The 27,733-nt window shown below is 39.6% G+C and overlaps 1 protein-coding gene across 5 annotated transcripts in view; it reads right to left on the bottom strand.

Annotated features, from left to right (window-relative positions):
- The window catches only part of RPRD2 (regulation of nuclear pre-mRNA domain containing 2), a 90,308-nt gene that overhangs the window by 35,410 nt on the left and 27,165 nt on the right, over positions 1-27,733 (bottom strand). For 3 of the 5 annotated variants that reach the window (XM_077772498.1, XM_077772500.1, XM_077772501.1), the window contains exons 2-4: positions 12,337-12,466; positions 1,710-1,810; positions 769-846 (exon numbers count right to left, since the gene is read on the bottom strand). In XM_077772498.1, the coding sequence (XP_077628624.1) occupies positions 769-846; positions 1,710-1,810; positions 12,337-12,466 (309 nt within the window). The remainder of the gene's footprint in view (positions 1-768; positions 847-1,709; positions 1,811-12,336; positions 12,467-27,733) is intronic. The other 2 variants (XM_077772499.1, XM_077772502.1) reach the window with 1 other exon arrangement.

Genomic DNA, 27,733 nt, shown 5'->3' with positions numbered 1-27,733 from the left:
ACCATTGTGGTTCAACTTTGGCTGACATGATGACTCTTGTTGTTCCTAAGCATGCAACTTACGACCAAAAGGATGTCAGAGGACTCCCTGCATCAAGAGGAGTATCACATGCTTGCTGGAATAACACCATCCCACGTGTCTTGTTTTACCTCCCAATTCTGTCTTCTACCTTGTTCCCTCCACACCTTCCAGGCCTTCTCAATATTCCTCAGCTTGGCCCACAGCAGCCTATCACATGCAATACTCCCTGGATCTCATGCTGGGTAAACACGACAAACACAGCAGGAGCTCCTGTTAGAGAATGGGCTTCTGGCCACGATTTGAGGCCCAGGTCTAATCTGGCAGTGTCCCCAAATCTGAAGGATTTCATGGCTCCCACATACATGCTTCTTAATGCCTAGTCTCCTCTTCAGCTCTGCTGTTTAATGGCTGCCTCTACCTTCATGTATCTTTCAATCTGAGAGTCAGCCTGGCCACTATCAAGCATTTTTCTTCTTTCACTCCCCCAACTACTTTTGAATCTTCGCTCATTTAAACCCCTTTTCTGCATTTCCTTTGTTTAAAAGAAGGGTTTTTTGTTTTGGTTTGGTTTTTTTAAAGAAGTAACTCCATGATGGCTTGTTTAGGAGAAGTCTGGGTCACTCTCCCAGGCCTGGGAAACACAGGCTTCCCCATGGTGTATGCCAGGTACGATGTCAAATGGTCTACATTTTCTTCTGCTCCAAAAAGTGGAGGTAATTTTATATTAGTTGAGATTTTGTTCCTTACTTTGTGATTTCTTCCACTGCTTATTCGGTTGTTTGTTCAGATTTTCTTTCAGCTGCTTCTGAGTTTTGAAAGTGGTACCTGGAAAACATTTCAGTTTTTGCAATCTGGCATTACGGGAAGCTGCTCTGTCTGTCCACTTCAGTGTCAGAGTTGTAGCATTGAAAAAAGGCAATCCGAGACTGTGTGTTGTTGCTTTGTCTTTCATTTTTATAAAAACATTAAAACACCCACCATATCTAAGAAGCTGTCAAATAAACGTGACTTCTATCATCAATAAAATTACTGATTTTTGAGAAGAATAGGGTAGGACGCTTAAAAATACTAGTTAACACATTCAAATGAAGAATTTAACAGCTTCTTAGAAGTTGTTATTTTTAAAGCAAATTTCTAGTCCAATAATGATCATGGTGTCAGATATCACCAACTTCCATTTAATGACTCAAGTAAATGCATCTAATACATTGGAACTAAATAACTTTAAAAATAAGTACACAACTTACTGCAAATGTAAACCAAAACAGAGACTGAAGAATGCTCAGTATCTATGCTTAATATCAAATGGCTTACTAGAAATTGAAACCTCGTCAAAAAAAATCCTCCAACAGTAAGTGGACAGGCCAGTAATTGTTAAACACAAAAACATGAATAGTTTAGAATGCTCAAAGTAAAGTAACCGTTGGAAAATGATCAGATAGCCATCATCAGGTAATATGTGTGACTTTCTCTAGTCAATACAAACAAAATCCAACCCTCCCCAAACCAATTCTATTTAAATTTTAATTCAAACAGATTTTTGTAAGTATTTAATTTTAAATAAATAGGGACCAATCCAAAACTTTATTTTTCACTGTCAAGCAGTAGGATTAGATCTATAAAATATATATAATTTTAAAGACTCAATGATTTCTTTTTCTTTTTTTAAGGAGAGAAAATACACTTACTCAAAGCTTCTCTCAGTGCCATTATCATTTCCTCTGGGTACACATTTCTATCTTCCCAGATTTTGAAGATTCGTTCTATAGACTTAGACACAGATGGATCCCTGAGAAGAAAAAGTGACAGAGGAATGTAAAACTGTGAATTTATATCTCAAACCAGAAATCTGAAAATTATTTTCCAAATGTCTTCTGATGTTTAAGATTTTTGGGGGGTGGGGGCGTCTGGGTGGCTTGGTTGGTTGAGTGTCTGACTCTTGATTCTGGCTGGGGTAGTGATCCCAGGGCTGTGGGATTGAGCCCTGCATTAACACCCCGCTGAGCATGGAGCCTGTTCAAGATATTCTCTCTCTTTCTCTCTCCCCCCAACCCTCTCCCCTGCTCGCAAGTTCTCTAAAAAAATTTTAAAAAACTTTTTCTTCATACAGTGTCTAGTAGGACTAAAATCTTAAGTACTCTTTCAAANTCAGACGCTTAACCGACTAAGCCACCCAGGCGCCCCTAAAAAAATGTTTTTAAATGTTTATTTATTTTGGGGGGGGGAGAGAGAGAGAGAGGACAGAGTGTGAGCAGAGGAGGGGAAGAGAGAGGAGACACAGAATCTGAAGCAGGCTCCAGGCTCTGAGCTGTCAGTACAGAACCTGATATGGGGCTTACATGAAATCATGACCCGAGCCAAAGTCGGACAGTTGACCAACTGAACCACCCAGGTCCCCCGACACACTTAATTTTTAATTAAAAGTATAGCTGATACATTAAGGTCGTAAACATTCTTTTTTAATACTTTTTACCAATAGCGTTTATGAGGCTATGGATAGTGCGCTAAGCCTTCTGACAGATATAGTTATGAGGGCTGGTCCCTGTGTGCTCACTGAGGTAACTGGCATCCAAAAGACACAGTGTATTTAATAAAATGAAACCTAATATGGGAGCATCTGGTCCCCACACCAGCTATACTAATACAGGATGAAAGCACAGTGTTTGGCTATAAAGTGCACTTTTTCTTTTTCTTTTATTTATTTTTTAAAATTAATGTTTATTTTTATTTTTGAGAGTGAGACAGAGCATGAACAGGGGAGGGGCAGAGAGAGAGAGGGAGACACAGAATCCGAAGCAGGCTCCAGGCTCCGAGCTATCAGCACAGAGCCCAACATGGGACTCGAACTCACGAACTGTGAGCTCATCATCTGAGCTCAAGTCAGATGCTTAACTGACTGAGCCACCGAAGGGCCCCTAAAATGTGCTTTTTCTTAAAGGTACAGTTGAAAATAATCATGAATCAATCATGTACGGTAACAGTTTTCCAAAAGCTATAACCTTATACCACAAGGAAACATCTAGAACGAGGGAGGAGAGGAATATCACTTTTCTGTTTGCTTTACAGATAGGAGTTCTGCGTCAGGTGGTTATCTTACTTTAAGGAGGAAAACTGTTAAAGTAAAAGTATTTGATTACTAGGAAGCAAAAATTAAATAGTTATCAGGAAGGAAAATTTAAAATCGTGTCTTACCTGAAACTGTAAACAAAGAAAAACAATGCAAAACAAACAAAAAGACAAAATGGGAACTTAACCTCTCCCAGGTGAATCCACCAACCCACATGGAGACTGAAAATAAAAAACTGAGCTATTCAAGCAGAAGACTCTACAAATCTGTGTTCACAAAAGACTTTATAACCAAATGACAGCATGTATAGGAAAGAGAAAATTGTATTAAACTTCTAGAAAATAGTAGTTTCTACAGATTTATGAACCAGGACATGCTATTTTCATTTCTTATTTTTCATGCTGATAATCTTCTTCTCATATATATAAACATATATATAAGCACATATAATATTTATACAGTAATAAGTAATATTTATAGTAGTATATAATATAGAAGTATGTTATATATTATAAACACTATTATATATATTATATATAATATATACATTATACTATACATAGTATATGTATACATAACACTGGAAAAATTATGGGGAAAACTTTCTTCTTATAAAGAAAAACTTGACTCATTTTCACCAATGGAGACTTACAGTCTACCAACTTCAGTATTACTATCTTTTAGTCTTTGTTTCCCCTATGGATGCTACTATTGTATATTAAACCAATTTTATATCGTGTGTGTGTGCATAACTGTATTCTGTTCTTTTCGTTTAACAAAACAAGCATTTCCCAATGTTCCAATCAATTCTTTAAAAAATTACTTTTTAATTTTTTATGTTTATTTTTGAGACAGGGAGAGAGAGAGCGAGTACAGAGGAAGGGCAGAGATAGAGGGAAACACAGAATCTGAAGCAGACTCCAGGCTTTGAGCTGTCAGCACAGAGCCTGATGCAGCGATCGAACCCATGGACCATGAGATCATAACCTGAGATGAAGTTGGACACTCAACCGACTGAGCCACCCAGGCGCCCTTAAAAATTACTTTTATAAGGACTATACTCTATCATGTAACTGTTCCAAAATTTATCACCTCCCTACTGTTATGTATACTTAGGGTTATTTCTGGATTTGTTACTACTAGATTTGTTACTATAATTAATATACAGTAAGTATTTTTTGATCAAAGTTTTTCTCCTTAACAATGCCAAAATGTTTTTTCTAAGAAGGTTGTACCAATATACACTCCAATCACCAGTATAAATATATTGTTCCACCAAACTTCCGCAGCAATGGTTGGACTCACTTCAATTTGCTTTTGTAATTCAATCTAAATTTAACCATTTCCCCCCTCTTAAAAATTTTTTTACTCTCAAAAATTTCATTATACTTAAAAGTAGAATCACCCAAGATCCAAAAAAATTATCAAGATTTTGCCTCATTTTCTTCATCTATCTTTTTCTCTGTTCTACTATTTTTTTCCTTCTTTTTTCAAACTGAAGATTTTTTAAAGTTTATTTTTGAGAGAGTGTGAGAGAGAGAGTGAGCAAGCAAACACAGGCAGGGGAGGAGTAAAGAGAGAAAGAGGAAGACAAAGAATCTGAGACAGGCTCTAGGCTCTGAACCGACAGCACAGAGACCAACGCAGAGCTCGAATACACGAACTGTGAGATCATGACTTGAGCTAAAGCTGAATGCTTAACAGACTGAGCCACCCACATGCCCCAAACTGAAGGCTTATTTATTTATTTTTTATTTTAGAGAAAGAGAAAGAGCATGCATGAGTGGGCGAGAGGGGGAAAGGGAGAGAGAGAATCTTAAGCAGGCTCTACACTTGGCAGGGAGCCAGACATGGGGCTCGATCTAACTAACCATGAGATCTTTTTTTTTTTAAATTTTTTAATGTTTTATTTATTTCTGAGAGAGAGAGAGAGAGAGAGAGAGACAGCGTGAGCAGGGGAGGGTCAGAGAGAGAGGGAGACACAGAATCTGAAGCAGGCTCCAGGCTCTGAACTAGCTGTCAGCAGAGAGCCCGACGCGGGGCTTGAACCACGAACCGTGAGATCATGACCTGAGCTGAAGTCAGATGCTTAATGGACTGAGCCACCCAGGCGTCCCTAACCGTGAGATGCTGACCTTAGCTGAAATGAAGAGTCGGAGGCTTAACTGACTGAGACACCCAGGCACTCCAAGATTTTACTGTTAAGTAATCTCTACACCCAATGTTGGGCTCGAACTCGTAACCCCGAGATCAAGAGTCACATGCTCCATCAATAACCAGGCAGGTACCACTTTGTTGAAATACAGTAAGACTTTGGTTTGCCAGTATGGTTCATTCTGGAAACATGCTTGTAAACCAAAGCACTTGTACAGCAACATGAATTTCAAGAACCATTAGCTCAGTTGTGATCATGTGACATTCAGCATCACATACTATTCATATTGCAAGACATCGCTCATTTATCAAGTTAAAATTCATTAGAAATGTTTGCTTATCTTGAGGAACACTCACAAAACACGTTACTCACAATCCAAGGTTTTCCTGTATTTTACAGCAAATCCCAGCTACTGTGTCCTTTTGCCCCTGCTCTAAAAATTCTAAAATTTTGTTATACAACAACAGGGCTACCACCATGCCTGATAAAATTAACAATAGTTCACTGGTATCATCTACATTTGTTCTATAAGCAAATTTCCTTAAATGTTTTAAAAATGTCCATTTATGGTTGGTTTGTTTGAATTGGGATCCAAAGAAGGTCAACACATTGCATTTGCTTATGTCTCTTAAATCTCTTTTAATCTAGAGCAATTAGATTACATCGTTCTCAGTATTATTCCGATGTCATTCAGTGATGCTGTGGTCCAGGGGTCAGCTGTGGAGAACATTCCACACTCTGGCTTTATTTATTTGCTTCTCTTGTTGTCATGTAACTTGTCCCACTAATGCCTGAATTTCTTCTAGATGAAAATTATTTGCATGATATACATGCTTAAATCTGGGGGAGTGAATACTTAACTAATGACACTACATACTCTATACTGCATCCTATCAGGACATACACAGGTCTGGATATTCCACCTTTAATAACACTAAGACTGACCAAGAGAATGAGGTAATATTTTCTCTTGTGAACTGTGTCTATCTGCTCACTAGCATTTTAGTGTTTATCTAAGGATTAAATAAGTCTTATATATAAAATATTAATTATTTTGCCAACATTACAAATAATTTTCCCCATTTTACACTTTAATTTTTAAGTTACATTTTAAAACAATTTTCTAGTATTTTTTTAAGTTTATTTTGAGGTGGGGAGGGGCAGAGAGACAGAAAAACTCAAACAGGGCAGAGTCTGATGCAGGGCTCGAACCCACAAACTGCAAGATCATGATCTGAGCTAAACTTAAGAGTAGGATGCTTGGGGTGTCTGGGTGGTTCAGTTGAGCAGCCTCTGACTTCATTCAGCTCAGGTCACGATCTCATGGTTGGTAAGTTTGAGCCCCGTGACGGGCTCTGTGCTGACAGCTCAGAGTCTGGAGACTGCTTTAGATTCTGTGTCTCCTCTCTTCTCACTGCCCCTCCCCAACCGGCACTCTGTGTATGTATCTCTCTCTCTCCCAAAAATAAACATTAAAAAGATTTATAAGAAAAAAAAAGTAGAATGCTCAACGAACTGAGCCACCCAGGTACTCTGTAAAACATCTAATTTTATGTTTTTATTAAAATTTTTTTTTCATGTTTGTTTATTTTTGAGAGAGAGAAAGAGAGATCCAGAGTGCGAGTGGGGGAGAGGCAGACATAGAATCCAAAGCAGGTTCCAGGCTCTGAGCTGTTAGCACAGAGCCTGATTCAGGGTTCAAACTCACAAACCCACAAACCACAAGATTATGACCTGAGCCAAATTCAGACGCTTAACCAACTGAGCCACCCAGGCACCCCACAATACATAATTTTATTTATTTTATTTTAATGTTTATTTTTGAGAGAGACAGAACACAAGTGGGGAAGGGGCAGAGAGAGAGACACACACATACACAATCCGAACCAAGCTCTAGGCTCTGAGCTGTGAGCACAGAGCCTGACGTGGAGCTTGAACCCACGGACCGTGAGATCATGACCTGAGCCACCCAGGAGCCCCTATTTACATAGTTCATTTAAAATCTACTAGGTATTAGAGTCACGCTCTAATCTAAACAGATCTCCCATTAATTGTTCCAATATCATAACTTCTCTTTTCCTTAGATTTACTGTGTTTCTCCTAGTATATATTCAATTATTAATCTTTTCATAGGATGCAAATTCTGTTCCGTTAATCCATTTTTACATTATACAGTTGACCCTTGGACAAGTTGGGGAGATTAGGAATGCCAACCTCAAATCCCTGCAGTTAAGAATCCACACATAAGTTCTGATTCCCCATAAACTTATTAACTAAAGCCTACTGTTGCCTTACCAATAACAAATACAGTTAATTAACACATATTTTTTATGTTCTATGTATTATATACTGTATTCTTATAGTAAAGTAAGCTAGAGGGGCCCCTGGGTGGCTCAGTTGGTTAAGCATCTGACTTCAGCTCAGGTCATGATCTTGCAGTTAATGAGTTCAAACCCTGTGTCAGACTTTGTGTTGACAGCTCGGAGCCTGGAGCCTGCTTCAGAATCTGTGACTCCCTCTCTCTCTCTGCCCCTCCCCTGCTCATGTTCATGCTCATACTCTGTCTCTCAAAAAATAAATAAATGTTAAAAAAATTTTTTAAATAATAAAGTAAGCTAGAAAGAATGTTATTATAATCATAATGAAGAGAAAGACATTTATATACTTTACTGACTGAACACTATCCAGGTATAAGGGGGCCCAAGCAGGTCAAACCCATGTCATTCAAGGGTCAGCTGTACTGTATGATTTCCAAAACTGTAGCTTATCTTCCCTCATTATAGCTTCACAACATTTCTTATATTCTCGCTTGGTTGTAAATTTAGGGTAATGCTAAGTTCCAAAAGAGAGAAAGTGTTGGTATTTTTAATTTGAATTACATTATGCTGCTATATTAATTTGGAGAAAGTATTCTCCATTAACACTGAAGAATTATCAACACATTATTCCTCACTGTAGCAAAGCATTAATATTTATGAATTTGTATTCAACATTCCCAAATAGAATTTATTCATAAAGGTTTCAACATATCCTATTAAGGCTATTCCTAAATATTACATACATTTTATTGCTGGTACGACTCACCATCCCTCCTGTGACTAACTTCTCAGACTAAAAGTGACTCAGAAGTTTGTTGATGGTAAATTATCTCGCTTTTGTTTCTCTGGGAGTATTTTTGTATGGTCTGAACGGTTCTTGGAAGTAGTTTTCCTTTCTATCTATAAATGCTATAAAATGTTTTTCATAACTGCCACCTGCATCCAAAGTTCCTATTGAGAAGTCTGTTGTCAATCTAATTGTAGGCTTTTATATGCGATGTCTTTCTGTCTTCTCTTTGGCATTGTTTTTTATGTTTTATTGTGGTAAAATAAAACTTGCCATTTTAGCCATTTTTTAAATGTGTAACTCAGTGGCATTAATTATATTCACAATGTTGTACAACCACCAGCACTATCTATTCCCAAAATTTTTCATCATCCTAAACAAAAACTCTAAGGGCACCTGGGTGGCTCAGTGGCTGAGTGTCCAACTTTTGATTTCGGCTCAGGTCATATCACGGTTTGTAAAATCAAGTCCCACCCCAGGTGCTGTGATGACAGCCTGATAGCACCGAGTCTGCCTGGGATTCTCTCTCTCTCTCTCTCTCTCTCTCTATCTCTCTCCCTTTTTCTCTCTCTCCCTCTCCCCTGCTCATGCTTTCTCTCTCTCTCTCAAAATAAACATTAAGGAAAAAACAAAAAACAAAAAATCAGAAACTCTGTACCTATTAAACAATTAATTCCCCGTTACCCCTTCCCCCCAGCTCCTAACAACTTATCTTTACTGTCGCCATGGATATGCTTATTCTAGATATGTTTTTTTTTAATGTGTGTTTCTTTTTTTTTTTTTTAATGTTTTATTTATTTCCAGGAGAGAGAGAGAGAGAGAGAGAGAGACAGCGTGAGCAGGGGAGGGTCAGAGAGAGAGGGAGTCACAGACTGAAATAGGCTCCAGGCTCTGAGCTGGTAGTCAGCACAGAGCCCGACGCGGGGCTCGAACACGAACCGCGAGATCATGACCTAAGCGAAAGTCGGACGCTTAACCGACTAAGCCACCCAGGCGCCCCTTTAATGTGTATTTCTAAGAGAGAGAGCACACACATGCACACAAGTTGAGGAGGGGCAAAGAGGGGGTGGGGACAACGGATCAAAGTCAGATACTTAACCTGAGCCGAAGTCGAACGCTTAACCAACTGAGCCACCCAGGTGCCCTTCATCTTAACCATTTTAAGTGTGCAGTTCAGTAGTGTCAAGGACATTCACACTGTTGTACAATCAACGTCCACAACTCTCTTAACTGACTAAGCCATCCAGGTGCCCTTAGATATGTTACAATAAGTGCAATTATACATCTGTCCTTTTGTGTCTGGTTTATTTCAGTATGTTTTCAAAGTTCATCCACATTGTAGCACATATTAGAACTCCATCCTATTTCAAATTTTAATTTTTTATAATTTACAATTTATATCCTAGCCAGCATATGATGCAACAATGATTTCAGGAATAGATTACTTAAGCTCCTTACCCATTTAGCCCATCTCCCCTCCCACAACCCCTCCAGCAACCCTCTGTTTGTTCTCCATATGTTCTCTTATGTTTCATCTCCCTCTCTGTTTTTTTTTTTTAAATCATGCTTTATTTGATTTCTAGGCACGTATCTTTATTTCCTAGAAGTCATTTTTTAGAATTTTACTTATTTTTTAAAAATTTTCATCCAAGTTAGTTAGCGTATAGCACAATGATTTCAGTAGATTCCTTAATGCCCCTCACTCATTTAGCCCATCCCCCCCACAAATCCACCAATGACCCTCTGTTTGTTCTCCATATTTAAGAGTCTCTTATGTTTTGTCCCCCTCCCTGTTTTTATATTATTTTTGCTTTCCTTCCCTTATGTTCATCTGTTTTGCATCTTAAAGTTCTCATATGAGTGAAGTCACATGATATTCGTCTTTCTCTGATTAATTTCGTTTAGCATAATACCCTGTAGTTCCATCCACGTAGTTGCAAATGGCAAGATTTCATTCTTTATGATTGCCGAGTAACACTCCATTGTATACACATACGACAGCTTCTTCATCCATTCCTCCACTGATGGACATCTGGGCTCTTTCCATACTTGGGTTACTGTCGATAGTGCTGCTATAAACATTGGGGTGCATGTGCCCCTTCGAAACAGCACACCTGTATGCCTTGAACAAATACCTAGTAGTGCCATTGCTGGGCTGTAGGGTAGTTCTATTTTTAGTTTTTTGAGGAACCTCCATACTGTTTTCCAGAGTGGCTGCAACAGTTTGCATTTCCTCCAGCAGCGCAAAAGAGATCCTCTTTCTCTGTGTCATCGCCAACCTCTGTTGTGGCCTGAGTTTTTAATGTTAGACATTCTGACAGGTGTGAGGTAGTATCTCAGTGTGGTTGTGATTTGTATTTCCCTGATGATGAGTGATGCTGAGGATTTTTTCATGTGTCTGTTGACCATCTGGATGTCTTCTTTGGAGAAGTGTCTACTCATGTCTTCCATTTCTTCACTGGATTATTTATTTTTTAGGTGCTGAGTTTGATAAGTTCTTTATAGATTTTGGATATAACCCTTTATCTGATATGTTGTTTGCAAATATCTTCTCCCATTCCGTCAGCTGCCTTTTGCTGCTTACCGTTTCCTTCACTGTGCAGAAGCTTTTTATTTTGATGAGGTCCCAATAGTTCATTTTTGTTTTGGTTTCTCTTGCCTCCAGAGATGTGCTGAGTAAGAAGTTGCTGTGGCCAAAGTCAAGTTTTTGCCTGCTTTCTCCTTGAGGATTTTGGTGGCTTCCTGTCTTACATTTAGGTCTTTCATCCATTTTGAGTTTATCTTTGTGTATGGTATAAGAAAGTGGTCCAGTTTTCTCTATCTCCCACTGAATATTCTTTCCTGCTTTGTCAAAGATGAGTTGGCCAGACGTTTATGGGTCCATTTCTGGGTTCTCTATTCTGTCCCACTGATCTGAGTGTTTTTGTGCCATATTTTAGACAATTTCTTAACTACTTTGGGCTTCAGTTTTCTCATTTTGTAAAAAGAAATAAAATTCAATCTGCTTCCCTGCAAAGTTGGTTACCGTGACTTTTAAATAACATTTGTGTAACAATTTTGAATTTATAACCTGTTTTCACGCAAACTATGGGAGATCAAGAATCACATGCTATACCGAGACAACCACGCACCCTATTTTATGTACGGTGACATGTGTATAAATTATATGGATTGTTCCATATAATTATTTACCCTCCAATTGGGCATGTGTGTCTCTTAAACCAAATAAACTACTTGCAAATACGGATGAAACAAAGGAAAACACTATTAATACAGAGTAAAAGTAAGATTAAATGTTAAAGTATTCAAGCACTTTGGGAAACACTGCATACAATTTCCCTAAGGATAGAATAAATCAGTATGAGGTTGGGAATAAATATTTCCTTATCTCTTTAATTACACAGATGTCACAGACGGGGCAAGATTTCAGGAAGACTCTGAAAGAAGAAAGAAAATGTGTAAAAAGAATATGAAAACCAAAGAAACAGTTGCAAAGTACTACCAACCAGAGTATGACCATGCGATATATATGGTCAAGGTAGGAGAGAAGAGAGAGTAAATAACAAAGAAGCTTTCAAAAAGCGAAGAAAGAAGGGCACCTGGTGGCTCAGTTGGTTAAGTGTCCAACTTTGGCTCAAGTCATGATCTCAGGGTTTGTGAGTTTGAGTGCCGCTTCAGGCTCTCAGCTGTCAGCAGAGAGCCTACTTCAGATCCTCTGTCTCCCTCTCTCTCTGCCCCTCCTCAATTGTTCTCTCTCTCTTTCTCAAAAATAAATAAAAACATTAAAAAAAAAAAGAGAGACAATAAAGAATGTTTAAAAGAAAAATGTGTGTATTAGTGGGAAAGTTATGTGAACCATTTGAGCCAAATATCCTTGGAGCTTCAAGCATGTAGAACTATTAACAATTCTTACTAACAGGTAAAAAGGGGAACTAAAATCCCAAATTTTCTAAGCTTAGATCTCAAAATTCAGTAACAATTTACTTACTTCACTAGAGCAGCTGCTTCAGGAAGGACATCAGCGAATGATTCACGGAAAATGATTGCGTTTTTCCTTTTGCAGTTCTGGATGACATCATTAGCAAGGTAAAAGAGATTCAAACGGTGGGGATAGGCAGCTAGAAATGACAAAAGACAATAAATTAAACCAAACAAATCAAATTATCAACTTATTCCAAATAGTGTTCTCAAACTGTGTAAACTATTATATGGGTGTCTAACAGATAAACAGGAAAATGAATTAATGGGTCAATTTATTGAAATTGGTGCCTAACACCCTTGACTACTTCAGGTCAATTTTCTGTTCAAGGTGCTCCTTGGGTAGGTTTCCATTTCACTTTGTAGATGTCTGGCACTAAAAAATTCATTATCTATGGAGAAGCCAACGTGATATTGTTCTCCCAAACATTTCGAAAGATAAACTCTGTTGAACTTCAACCTACAGCAAATACGCCAGGCTTAATGGAAAGAGTATGGGCTTTAGAACCATCCAGATGGTGACCATACGCAAACCGCTTAACCTTCTCTACATTATTACTGTAGATAGACTCTTTTTTTTTTTAATGTTTTATTTATTTCTGAGAGAGAGAGAGACAGACAGACAGACAGACAGACAGCGTGAACAGGGGAGGGTCAGAGCGAGAGGGAGACACAGAATCTGAAGCAGGCTCCAGGCTCCGAGCTGTCAGCACAGAGCCCAATGCAGGGCTCGAACTCATGGAAGGCAAGATCATGACCCAGGATCATGAGCCGAGATCGTGACCCGAGCCGAAGTTGGACACTCAACCCTGACTGAGCCACCCAGGCGCCCCTCAGGCTCCCCTTCTATCTGTTCATCAATTTCATCAAGATCTAAGTTCTTTCTGTATTTTCTCTAACTTTACAGTCACTTTTTTAACTCAATTTTTTTCTCTATCAATTCCACAGTCTTTGATTATTTAAACCATTCTTTTATCAAAACCGTCATTTTCTTTTCCTCCTCTCCCCTAATTTAGCCTTTCTAGCATATGCATTCAACAAAATCCTAAATCTGGATCAACCTAACTAAATACTTTTACTACACCTTTATTTCTGCTCCTGTTGTGCTCAAGAAAAATCATACCCGTAGGAGGACTGAAACGATATAAATCTAGTCTCCTTCAACTGGTCCTCGACACGACACTACAGTTCTTCCACATGTTCTTAATCAGCATCCTCTCTCATCCGCTGTAAGAGTGATTTCAAATTTTTACCACTCTTGTCAAGCCCCCTGTCTCATCACATTCCTTCTCACAGAGAAAGCAGAAGTCATTAGATGGAAATTTATATAAAGTATGCTCTCATTTATGCTGCCACCACTCCACTCAAACAGCAATTCCCAAGGTTACCAGTAAATTCCAAATTATTAAGCCCAATGAAAAATTTTAAATGTCACTTCTTTGTGGCTTCTGGCACACAGAATAGTCCCTTAAGGTAATTCCTCCTTCGGTTTCTGTCACAGACACTTTCCTGGTATCCCTACCTCTCTGGTTCCTTCTCCGTATACATACACATCTACATACATGCGTAGACCGGCTGCTCTGCCCGTGACCATCCTCCTTTAAATGCTGAAGCTCCCCAGGGTCCTCTCCTGAGCACTCCATTCACCCGTGGCGTAATGTTTTAAGATTTCAAGTTTCAAGTCCAATAGTTTGTTCCATTCCTGATCTGTCGCTTATTAGCTTTGGGGTTTCTTACACTACTTAACTCTCCTATATTATACTTTCTTTTTCTTTGTAAAATGACAGCTTCATAGAGTTACAAGAATTAAATGAAGGCACCTAGGTGGCTCAGTTGGTTGATCAACCAACTTCAGCTAAGGTCATGATGTCACAGTTTGTGAGTTTGAACCCTGTGTCAGGCTCTGTGCTGACGGCTCAGAGCCTGGAGTCTGCTTCAAATCCTGTGTCTCTGTCTCTCTCTGCCCCTCCCCCACTCATTCTCTCTCTCTCTCTCTCTCTCTCTCTCTCTCTCTCTCTGTCAAAAATAAACAAACATTAAAAATTTTTTTTTTAAGAATTAAATGAAACAATGTATGTAAAGCATTCAGGATGGTGCTTAGCACCCAGAAAACAGCTGCTATTTGCATAATCATCCACTTCTACCGCTTTAGCCCCCACCACCTGTGTGTCAATGACTCCCATGTCCACAGACACCACACCTGGATTTCCCTTAATCAGTCAATGTACACATCCATGGCCAAGTCTCAGAGGCACCTTGAACTTGATTTTTCAATATTTTATTACTAATCTTCCTCCTCTCCTGTTACTGCTCCTGTATCTAGCCAGAATTCTGGCAATCTTTTTGGACTCTTCATACTTCCTATGAGACCCTCACCACATGTGATAAATCTCCAAGTCCAGCCAATTTTGACTCCAATAATATTTGTCAAGTTTATCCCCTCTTTTCCTTCTCTTCTTGCTATTGCTCTTTGCTAGGTTTGTCACCTTTTACCTGGACTACTACTGCAGCTCCTAACTGGTTAGCTTGCCTCTAAACTTGGTCCCCTCAAGTTTACTCTTTCAATTGCTAAATTCGCTTCTAACATGCAAACGTTATCCAATTCCTTCTCATATGGAATCCATCAAGGATTTCCAACTGCTTACTGAAAAAGGTCTAAACACCTTAGTCTCCATTTTATGATCTGGAGCTTACCTTCTCTTTCAGTTTCGTCGCTTTCCCTTCAAAGTTTTATCTTTAATAGATCTCCCAGTTTCCAGAAACTTGCATGTGCGCTTACTCTCTCTATGACTTTTCCTTTTCTAAGAGAACCCATCCTAAATATCTTGTGTTTTCTACTCATCCATAGGAAAAAGTCCAAAATTTTAAACCTAATTCATGTCAGACTTTGGTCCCCACCCCCCATCTCTACTTCTTCCCCAAACAAACCTCCCCAAACTATTTTAATGCAATTTCTTCTCAATGCAAAACCTACACTCTATAGTCAAATCACTACAGAAAGCCTGAAGAATGAGAACAAGTGGCTGAGGCAGTCTGTGAAGATGCTGAAAGGCAGTAGGACTTGAGAAGACTCATCCTGAGTGCCTTCCAAACCGCACACAGTTCTTGCTTTCCTGTTCAGTCTCAGCTTGAGCCACTCTCTTACAGCTGCAGTTTAGTGCTCATCATCGAGCCGCACTTTCTACCCTTGTCTTACCACCCATTTCAACAGGCAAATTCCTTTTCCTCCTTCAAATCTCAGCTTACATGTGACATCTTCCTTGCAGCTTCCCGACTCCGTAAGATAAGGCCTTTAGTGCATCCTGAACTCACACCTGTCATACATTTATCACACTGCAGTGTACGTCTCTGCATTTTCCACTAGAGCATAAGCTCCCTGAAGGCTGCAATTCTGTCCTGTTTACTGCTAAGTCCTCAATGACTACTTGAGAGTCTGGCAGGTGCTTAAATGATATATGTTAAATGTCTGATGAAGAGATTAAATTTTTGTAGGCAGTAAGAGTTTTCTATGTGCTAAACATTTCTAAAGATGATACATATTTTTACTTAATTTATTTTGAGAGAGAGAGAGAGAGAGAGAGTGAGCAGGGGACAGGGGCAGAGGGAAAGAAAGAGAGAATCTTACGTAGGCTCCACACTCAGCACAGAACCCGATGCAGGGCTCAATGCCTCGACTCTGGGATCATGACCTGAGCTGAAATCAAGAGTCAGACACTCAACTTATTAAGCCACTCAGGTGCCCTAAGATGATACAAATACTAACTGATACCCTTACAACAACCCTATGAGGTTGGTATTGTTATCTCCACTAACAGATGAAGTGACGTGAATTGTCCATAGTCACAGTTAGTAAGTAGTGAAGCTGGAATTTAAATTCAAACAATCTGGGGGCGCCTTGGTGGCTCAACTGGTTAAACGTCCAACTTTGGCTCAGGTCATGATCTCACGACTCATGGGTTTGAGCCCCAGGTCCCACTCTGTGCTGACAGCTCAGAGCCTGGAGCCTGCTTCGGATTCTGTGTCTCCCTCTCTCTCTGCCCCTTCCCACCTTGCACTCTGTCTCTCTCTCTCAAAAAAAGTAAGTATTAAAAGAAATTAAATACAGGGATTCTGGCTCCAAAGTCTACATTCTTAATCACTACCGATTTTTTTTTCTTTTTTCTTTTTTTTTAGTTTTACTTTAGAGAGAAAGAAAGTACAAGCTGGGGAAAGAGGCAGAGGGAGGGAGGGAGACAGAGGAAGAGGTGTGGGGGTGGGAGAGAATCCCAAGCAGGTTCCATGCCCATCTCAGAGTCCAACACAGGGCTTGATCCCACAAGAGATCATGACCTGAGTCAAAATCAAGAATCAGATACTTAGTCAACTGAGCCACGCAGGCGCCCCAATCATTACCTATTTCTATTTGTGTCTCAGACCAGGACATAGCTTTGGCTGGAGGAACAGTGGGAGAATAGGCAAAGATGACAAATTCTGAGGGTTACTATATATTGAGCTAAGAAAGTTTTTTTTTTTTTTGAGCTAAGAAAGTTTTAACCTTCATTATGTGGCTAACAAATATCATGAAGTTTATATAAAGAAGTGTGTTTTAGAAAAAGCTGCAGGTCATTTTATTGTTAGAAATAATAAAATGAGCTAATAACAGCAAGGAAGCAACTAGACAAATCTATAAGGTGAGATATTCTGCAGGCAACTGGCCCAGTGTCATGAACAAATCAGCGACATAAAATGTAGTGGAGAGATTAAGGGACTCATGGGACAAAATAATCTGATATAATTAATCTGTGTTCCTGAACTGCACAGAGGTTTGGACTAATCATTTGTAAATGACATTTCTGGATCAACTAAAGAAATCTGAATATGGTCTGGGATTAGATAAAATGAAAATTTACTAAAATGGAAATTAAAAAAACAACCATTATCTGCTCAATACCTAGAAGGCTATGGATGAAATAAAAACTCTGATAATTAAAACTTTTATTTTTTTATTTATTTCTGAGAGAGACAGACAGTGTGAGCAGGAGAGGGTCAGGGAGAGAGGGAGATACAGAATCTGAAACAGGCTCCAGGCTCTGAGCTAGCTGTCAGCACAGAGCCCGATGTGGGGCTCGAACCCATGAACCGTGAGCTCATGACCTGAGCTGAAGCTGGACACTTAACGGACTGAGCCACCCAGGCGCCCCCCACCCTTTTCTTTTAGCATTTTAAAACTTTTTTAAAATAAAGAGTCAACGTCTTAAAAAAAAACCGTAATTACAGTGATTTCATGTTAGAAAAAAATCCGTGAAAGAGATTAGAAAGAATATGGAATTCAGTTTTAACAGTATTAATCTCTATACTCTTTTTGTTTGCCTGTATTCTAATTTTCTATAATACATATTTGCTGCTTCCAAAATAACAGGTTATATGGAAACAGAATCATCTTGGCCCAGAAAATTTAACTCTTTGTCCTGAAGTAATCTGCATTTTGGCCTGGACCTCTGCTCTGAACTGCAGACTCAAATACCCGACTGCCTCCCCCATGCCTCCTCCTGCATGTCTAAGTCACAGCTCAGACTCAACACATGACCTTCCAATCTCCTCTCCTCCTATGCTCTTCTCCATCCTAGTAAAAGGTGTTTCTTCTGGTGGCTTTTTTCAGCCAAAAATCTTGAGTCACCTTTGACTTCACTTTCTCTCTTTTTAAAAATATTTTATTTATTTTGAGAGAGAGACAGAGCACACGCTCCCAACACGAGACATGGCAGGAGGGGAGGGACTGAGGGAGACGGAGAGAGAGTCCCCAGTGGGCTCCACACTGTCAGCGGAGAACCCCATGAGGGGCCCAATCCCACAAACCTGTGAGCTCATGACCTGAGCCAAAATCAAGAGCTGGATGCTTAGCTGACTGAGCCACCCAGGCTCCCCTCTTCTTTCTCTTTCATATTCCACATCCAAACTCACAATGTGGATCTCATTAATGCTACCTTCAGGAAGTTACAAATGTGGAAAGGGGGAAGATTAGAATAAACCCTGCTGTGTTGGGACTGTACCTGGAGTCTTGGTATAAACCTCATAGTTATACACAGAAATACACAAGGAAGAAATGCCTGGTATACGTGTGTGTATACATACAACTATTTCCTAAATCTTTACACTGAAAGGCCTAGAAGTGATAATATCCCAATATCTAATATCTGGATCTTGGTTTCAAAGGGCTTCTTGGAGAACTGGCTGACTGCAGGCCAGGAAAGAAGGTACAAGAGCTTGGAACATCTTGAACTACAAAGTAAAAAAGTACCCAAAGAATGATGTCAAAATGACACACCCACTACCTTTGAGGGGTTCCCACTGGCCAAATCTATGGAACAGATAAGAGTCAATATCAGTAATAGTGAAAGATTAAAACCACTGAATAAAACAGCCATCTGTGAATACATACTGATGTAAGTAATTAAATAAATAAACAGGTAAAGGGGGAAAGCCCTGCCTTATAATCGATCAAATGCCAATTAGTAAATATATAAGGAATGATGGCATTTAAAAAACAGCACTTTACAACCATCACAGTAAGAACTGACTCAAGTAACAATAATCAATGGACGCTAAAGCTAGAGAGAGAAGATAATGCAGAACAGGAGATGTATAAAGTCTCAAACTCCTTCCCCACAAAATACTCACTTTACAGTAGAGAAACCTTACAGGCAAAAACCATCTTAACCAAGTGACAGAAGTTAACACACTATTAACAGGGCAGATCAACATTACATTCCTCCAAAGAGAATGAGTTAAGAACACAGCATCACTTCTGCAGTATGTTTGTCCAAAACTGCATAACCTGACTCTAATAATAAGGAAACATCAAACACAAATTTATGGATAGTTTACAAGTTACTGGTCCATATCCTTCATAAATGGCAAGGTCATGAAAGATAAGTAAAGACTGTTCGGACTGAAGAAAAATAAGGAGACACGTGTAGACTAACTGCTACACATGACCCTGGCTCTTTATAGACCATGACTGGGGTAAGTGGCAAAGTTCAACCACAGTCTGTGGCGTCCATGGCAGTAATGCATCAGTTTCACTGCCCGATCCTGGTGATTCTGCAGATGCCGCACAACAATCGTGATGTACTGAACTGCACCTCCCCAAGATGCAAATGGTGAAGTCCAGAACCCCAGCGGGGGAGGTGGTCATTAAGGTTAAATGAGGTCATAAAGGTGGGGCCTTATAGGAAGAGAAGAATGTTTCTATAGGAAGAGACACCAGAGAGCCCTCCTACCCCAACACCATGCCCACCATGTGAGGACAGTAAGAAGGGAGTATTCAATAGGGCATCATGGCTGCCTTATACTCTCAAACAGTTCAGCAAAAAAAAAGTGTGTGTATATGGAGAGGGCAATAAGAGATAGAGAAATGTTATTACTAGGGAATTCAGGTGGTCTTTGCATTGTATCCCAACTTTAACTTTGAAAGTATTTATTTATTTATTTATTTATTTATTTATTTTTAATGTTATTTATTTATTTATTCCTTCATTCATTCATTTCTGAGAGAAAGAGAGACAGCGCGAGAAGGGGAGGGTCAGAGAAAGAGGGAGACACAGAGTCCGAAACAGGCTCCAGGCTCTGAGCTGGCTGTCAGCCCAGAGCCTGACGCAGGGCTCGAACCCATGAACCGTGAGATCATGACCTGAGCCAAAGTCAGCTGCTTAACCAACTGAGCCCCCCAGGCGCCCCATAACTTTGAAAGTATTTAAAACAAATTTTAAAAAATTCATAGACTCCAACTACTACTTAACATTTGTCGGTCTAAGCCATAACCATCTTCTGCCTGAATTACCATAGCAGCCTCCTAACCGGCCTCCCTGCTCCTACCTTTGCCTCACTTCAGTCTAACCTCAAGTCAGAAGAGTGTTCCTTTTAAAATACAAACCTGATCATATTACCCCACTATTTAAATCCCTCCAATAATGGTTCCCCTCCTTAAAGATCAAAATCCTTACAAAGCCTTCTAAGTCCTAAACAATCTGACACCACATTATTTCTGATCCTGTCCTGACCACCATTCATTCCATTCTAGCCACCTCACTGAATAAGGCCTATGGCACACCTGACCTATAGAGGGTCACACCTGCTTGCTCTCTCCGTTTGGCACATTCTTCTCCCATAGTCTCACGGCTTAGTCTCTCATTCTGTTTTTTCCCCCTCTCATTGCCTTTAAATCTTTGCCTAATGTCACTGTCAGTGGCTTCCTGGACTTCCCTGAACAGGAAAACTGTAACCTCAAACACCAGCACTCTGTATCACCTCTCCTCGTTTTATTTTCTCCAAACCACATAATTTCCCAATATACTATAATTTGATTTTTTTGTCTGAGAATATAAGACAAATGAGAATATAAGCCTCCTGAAAGCAAGGATTTTTGCCTATTCCTGAATTCTCAGCCCCGTAGGACCAGGCCTAACACGTAGTAGGCTTTCAGTAACTTTTTCCTGAATGAATAAATTAGAAAGAAAGAGAAGGAAATACAAAGAAGAAAAGGAATGAAAAATGAGTAGCCTTCTATTCGGTTTTGTGGACAGTCCCTAAGGGCAGCTGGCTTCTCTGTAACTCTGTAGGATAGACAGGGGCTACACTTCATTTAAGGTACAGGTTAGGTATATTCTAGGGGCTGCCGCAGAAGTTCATCTAGATATAAAATCAGTGTTCTCACAACAGCAATTCCTCAACTGTCTACAAACTATGAACTCAATCCTTATTTTATCTTTATGAAGAAGGGGAAAGAGACGGACAATAGGAAAAGAAAGACCACTGATTCAAGTACCTTCGAAATAAATCTCCCACCCTGGTGGCAGGAGGATTAAATTATTTTTAAGTTTGTTTTTTTATTTATTTTGAGAGAGAGACAGAGAGAGGCAAAAACAGAGAATCTCAAGCAGGCTCTGCACAGTCAGCATAAAGCCCGAGGCAGGGCTTTGAACTCACAAACCATGAGATAATGACCTGAGCTGAAGTTGGATGCTTAATCAACTGAGCCACCCAGGTTCTCCTTAGATGATTTTTAACTTGAGTTAATATTAATATTTTATGTCTGCCCCACTTGTTCCAAAAATAGGTTAAGGAAACTGATGTAAAAAAGAGTGTTTTCAACCTGCGTGGTCTTTCCAATACAGAGAATAAGAACTAGGGTTGAGTCAGAAGACCTGAATGGTGACCTTTGCAAAGGACTGATTTTCATTAGTTTTGGTCTGACTTCATTTGTAAACTGAGGATGTTGGGAAAGGAGAAACAAAAAAGAAGAAAGGGCTACATGAACAAAAACATTATTTCTAATTGTAGAAAAAGTAGAAGCCCTCTAGAGAATCAAAGTAAATACTTTGTAAAGGTGCATCCACAGCATGGGGTTGATAAGGAGGCATCTGTAAATAACACAGGTGATGCTTGTGTTAGAGTTAAGGAAAAACACAGGAGAGAAAAATGTACTTATACCACAAAGATGGAGGATTATTTTTAAATTTTTCTATAATGGTTATATGATCTTTTTATTAAAAAAATGAAAGCATACACAGTAACTGACTTACACTGGATTGTCTATAATTACCCTCTGGTTTTAACATCCTATAACTTAAAAAAATATATACTTGTAAGGATATTTAGTACAAATAATGACAGTACCACACAAATATTTAAAGAAAAGAAAATCACATCTTTTTGCAAAGAATCCAGATAAATCCTGGGGTGCCTGGATGGCTCAGTAGGTTAAATGCCTGACTCTTGATTTTTAGCTCATCTCACGGTTTGTGAGTTAGAGCCCCAAGTTGAGCTCTGTGCTGACAGCACGGAGCCTGCTTGGGATTCTCTTTCTCCTTCCTTCTCTGCCCCTCCCTGGCACATATGTGTGCACTCGCGCTCTCTCGCTCTCTCTCTCAAAAATAAGTAAACATTAAANCCCTCCCCTGCTCACGCTGTCTCTCTCTCTCTCCTAGAAATAAATAAAACATTTAAAAAAAAAAATTTTAAAAATAAAATATAAATCCTCCAAACTCCTTAAAATCACTTGATCTGTTGAGAGTTAACAAGAAAAGAATACTCACTCGAAAAAGCATCAAGGTGGTAGAGGGAACATGAACTCCAGAGAAAACCCACCACTGTGTATGGACAATCACCTGTCATCAACAATGGGCACAAGGAGAGTGAGAGGGCACTGATTCCATCAGGATGTGTGGTCACCTATGTGTAGGGCTGAGCCAAGAACTAGCTTTTGTAAAATGAATGCATTCAAACCATTTCTCAGACCTTTTTAAAAAGCTAAAATACCATTTTCTTTCTCTTTTATGAACTTAAAATAAGTGCTGTACTGTTTAGAAGTCAGACTTGAGGCGCCTGGGTGGCTCAGTCGGTTGAGCGTCTGACTTCAGCTCAGGTCATGAACTCATGGTTCGTGGAGTCAAGCCCCGCGTCGGGCTCTGTGCTAACAGGGAGCTCAGAGCCTGGAGCCTGCTTCAGATTCTGTGTCTCCCTCTCTCTCTGACCTTCCCACGCTCATGCTGTCTCTCTCTCTCTCAGAAATTAAAAAAAAAATTTTTTTAAACATTAAAAAAAAAAAATAGAAGTCAGACCTGGGTAGCTCAGTGGGTTGAGTTCCTAACTCTCGATTTTGGCTCATGGAATCGAGCCCAGCATTGGGCTTTGCTTTGCGCTGAGCACGGAGCCTGCTTGAGATATTCTCTCATGAGTTCCAGCCCTACGTTGGGTGTGGAGTTTACTTAAAAAAAAAAAAAAAGAGGGGCACCTGGGTGCCTCAGTCAGTTAAGCATCTGACTTTAGCTCAGGTCATGAGCTCAGGTTTGTGAGTTGGAGCCCCACATCAGGCTCTGTGGTGACCACTCAGAGCCTGGAGCCTGCTTCAGATTCTGTCTCTGTCTCTGTCTCTGTCTCTTTCTACCCCTCTGCTAAGACTCTCTCTCTCTCTCTCAAGAATAAACATTAAAAAATTTTTAAGAAAAAATAATTTAAAAAATGAATCAAGAAATAATTATTAAAAAAAATTTTTTTAGGGGGCCTGGGTGGCTCAGTCGGTTAAGTGTCCGACTTCAGCTCAGGTCATGAGCTCACGGTTTGTGAGTTCGAGCCCCACGTTGGGCTCTGTGCTGACAGCTCAGAGCCTAGAGCCTCTTGGGTTTCTGTGTCTCCTCCTCTCTTTGGCCCTCCCCCACTCATGCTCTATCTCCCTCTGTCTCTCTAAATAAATGTAAAAAAAATTTTTTTAATGTTTTTAATGTTTATTCTTGAGAAGAGAAAGAGAGAGAGAGAGAAAGAGACGGAGAAGACGACACAGGATCCAAAGCAGCCCAACATGGGGCTCAAACCCACAAACTGTGAGATCATGACCTGAGCCAAAGTCTGACGCTTAACCAACTAAACCACCCAGGCGGCCCAAAGTAGTTACTTAACATTTATAAGGTACCAACTCAGAAGCTCTTTAAACAATTTGGCACTGAGAATATCTGTTAAATATCCTTATATACAATTATCCAGAAATCTACTAAATTACACTTTCCTTAATTCTAAGCAGAAAACCATTCAGTGTTATCAGTTATCAGTAAAGAGCCAAAAGAAAATGAGAAATCTAAATTTTCACCAATAATGGAGTTGGTTTATTAAATTCACAAAATTAATGTAACCATTAATGAAATATGAAGACCACACAGGGTGGCTCAGTCTGTTGAGTATCTGACTCTTTGACTTTGGCTCAGGTCATGATCTCCTGGTTCCTGGTATAGAGCCCTGCATTGGGCTCCACTCTATGAGTGCAGAGCCTGCTTTGGAGTCTTGCTCTGTCCCTCCCCCAACTAATGGGCGCACGCGCGTGCAATCTCTCTCTCAAAATGCATAAACTTAAGAAATATATATAAAGGGGCGCCTGGGTGGCTCAGTTGGTTAAGCTACCGACTTCAGATCGGGTCATCATCTCAGTTTGTGAGTCTGAGTCCCACGTCAAGCTCTGTGCTGACAGCTCAGAGCCTGGGGCCTGTTTCAGATTCTGTGTCTCCCTCTCTCTCTGCCCCTCCCCTGCTTACACATTCTCTCTCTCTCTCTCTCAAATAAACTTTTAAAAATATGAAGACCATACAGAAAACCGTAAAATGGTTGATATAGTCAAAGTGAAGGAAACAAAAAAAGGTATGTCAACCTTGACACTTCCCCTTACAGTCTACATTTAACTCCTGTCAATCCTTCCTTTTTACTGTATTTTACTGACTTTAAGATAACACTGTTTATAACATGCATTATTTTAACTACCAAGAAATTTACAAAGTACTTCCAATTACTTGAAGGAAACCATCAACTACAAAATACCGATTTCAAACATGTTAAAATGTGAAAAAACAACGTGCAACTTAGAATCGATGGAATACATTCTCTCCCTCCCCACTCCTTTTGCCACTACCTTATTTCAGGCTTTCCTCATTAGTACTTCCTAACAACTGATCTCTGCCTCTAGTTTTACTCCCTTTCAATGCATTCTCCAGACTCCAGGGAATTCATCTTACAGACAGACATGCTTGCCCCTATGGACAAAACTACTCTCTGCAGCACTATTTCCAACAAAAGCCTGGAAATATCCTGAAAGTCCATTGACAGGAGATTGGCTAAATAAATCATCTACATCCAACTGAATAGCACATAACTATTAAACACAAGGACATTCAAAAGTTCATTTAGAACCCTCTCCAAGACATAAAGGGAAAAGCACAAGGATGAAGTATGCCACTAGAGGTGCACAAAAAATACAAATAGGCATACATTTTATATTCATAGAGAATACCTCTGAGACGGTAACAAAAAACTGTTAATAGTAATGCCTCTGCAGAAAGAAACCAAGGATCAAGGGTAGCAGGGGCTGTCATGATAGCGGAATTCATTTTTTACTGTATACTTTTTGGAATTTGATTTGGGCACGTATTTACTTATTCAAAGTAATACATTAAAAATACCACTATCATGCTATACTCTAAGCCCTTTCTTAACACTGCTAAAACACTCTGTGCATAGATATGGTCTTGTTTGTTCACCTGGAGTTGAAAACATCCATTGACCAATGTCTCCTCAGCAGACCAGGAGCTCCTTGAGCACAGTGGCTTTGTATCTCCATATCAGTCAACTATTTAGCAGATATACAATACCTTCTATCGGATAAACAAGTACGAACCAAAGCCTCACTTCTAAAATCATCCCCCATCTAGACCTTATCTTCTAGAACCAACGCTCCAAACTATCTGCTTTTCTCTCCTATCAATTAACCCCAAAAGTTCTGGGGTCCCCTGGATAACACCATGCAATAACCTAAGAGAAGAAGAAATCTTTTACTCCTGTCCCTTGTTAACAAGGCCATCTTCTATAAATCTACTATTACAGAGTCTTAAATTATCTGCCCCACTGCTCTTTTGTTAACATTTACTCTTTCAAAGTTTGACCTAATTTCACCATTATGAAAATGCTGATGAAAAGAGGAATATCAAATAAACAATGTAATCTGTTCTACCTTGGGTGCTGAGGAAAGTCCTGTCTTAAATTCACATTATCAGGGGCGCCTGGGTGGCTCAGTCGCTTAAGCGTCCGACTTCGGCTCAGGTCATGATCTCACGGTTCATGGGTTCGAGCCCCGCATCGGGCTCTGTGCTGACAGCTAGCTCAGAGCCTGCAGCCTGTTTCAGGTTCTGTATCTCCCTCTCTCTCTCTGCCCCTCCCCTGTTCATGCTCTCTCTCTCTCTCTCTCTCTATCTCTCTCTCTCTCTCTCAGAAATAAATAAAACATTAAAAAAAAGATCTATAAATCCACATAACAGACTTCTCACTCCTTTCAGAGGATGGTATTATAAAAAGAAAACAGAGGGGCACCTGGGTGACTTAGTAAGTTAAGCATCCGACTCAATTTTGGCTCAGGTTATGATCTCACAGTTCATGAGTTCGAGCCCCGCATTAGGCTCTGCACGGACAGTGTGAAATCTGCATGGGATTCTCTGTCTCCCTCTCTCTGTCTGCCCCTCTCTTGTATTTCTCTCTCAAAATAAATAAAAAAAAAGTTCATTTAGAAAATAGAAATTAGACCCAGACAGACATCAATTCAAATTCTACCTAACTAACTGGGTTATTACCTTGACAAAATTACATGTCTCTGTGCCTTAATTTCCGTACCTTAAAATGAACATAATAGTTCAAAAGGCTTCTGGAAGGAATAAATCATATATGTAAAATGTTTGTAGTATACACTACCATTACAGAGCCACTGTCACTAAGAGTAATTGTTTTTTCCCAGTTTTATTTTTTTTCTAAGCTAGTACATATAAGGTAAGTATAGGAAAAAGTGCCATCTAATTAAACTAAATTAAGGTCTGTATGACAATAGTTTCTCCCTTTTTAACTCTGGCCTCTGAAAATGGAAAGAAAGCTTTATGTTTTTTAGCTCCTCCAATCCTAGGATTCCCTTGCTCTGTTATGGCTGCTAACATCTAGCAGGCTCCTGAAACATCTAAGCTGCCAAAAAAATCAGAGGCCTGATCCCCTGGGAACTCTCATCTTCAAAGTTGTCTCTGAGCTTCAAGTCAGTTGCTTTCCTCTCAGCTGACCTCAGAAACATTTGGTCTGACTGTAGTAACGCTAGGTATAGAGATTTATGTGAATTGTTTAATTGCTTATATCTAATAACTATGCAGAATAACTGTGTACATATCATATCATCAGCAAAATGTTTTAAAAAGCTGATTATAACCCAAACTGATGCTACACGATTCAATATTGGTTAATCACACGGCCTAGCTGTTTGCTCATAGGTTAAACATACGTTGTTGGGGGTGCCTGGTTGGCTCATTGGCTCAGTNCCCCTACCCCACTCATACTCTCTCTCATAAATAAATACATAAATAAATAAATAAATAAATAAATAAAACATTAAACAAAAATTTGTTCTGGGGCCCCTGGCTGGATCAGCTGGAAGAGCATATAACTCTTATCTCAAGGTTGTGACTTTGAGACCCATGTTGTAAGTAGAGATTACTTTAAAATAAATAAAACTTAAAATTTGTTCATACTATACTCCCATCTAAAATGACCTTATTCTTCTCTTTTCATTTATTTGAATTCTTATCTCAAATTCCAAGTCAAATCTCTGGTCCTCAGTGAAAGCTCCTGAAACTACTTCCATCTTTCTTTGCTCTGAACACATAGTGTTCTTGTATTTAATATGCAGTGTTTTTGGGGCGCCTGGGTGGCTTAGTCGGTTAAGCGTCCGACTTTCGCTAAGGTCATGATCTCACGGTTCGTGGGTTCGAGCCCCACGTCGGGCTCTGTGCTGACTGCCAGCTCAGAGTCTGGAGCCTATTTCAGTCTGTGACTCCCTCTCTCTCTGACCCTCCCCTGCTCACGCT

Source organism: Crocuta crocuta, unplaced genomic scaffold, assembly GCF_008692635.1.
Source record: "Crocuta crocuta isolate KB4526 unplaced genomic scaffold, BGI_CrCroc_1.0 scaffold415, whole genome shotgun sequence".
NCBI classification, from domain to species: domain Eukaryota; kingdom Metazoa; phylum Chordata; class Mammalia; order Carnivora; family Hyaenidae; genus Crocuta; species Crocuta crocuta.
This window is presented reverse-complemented; position numbering and strand designations above follow the sequence as displayed.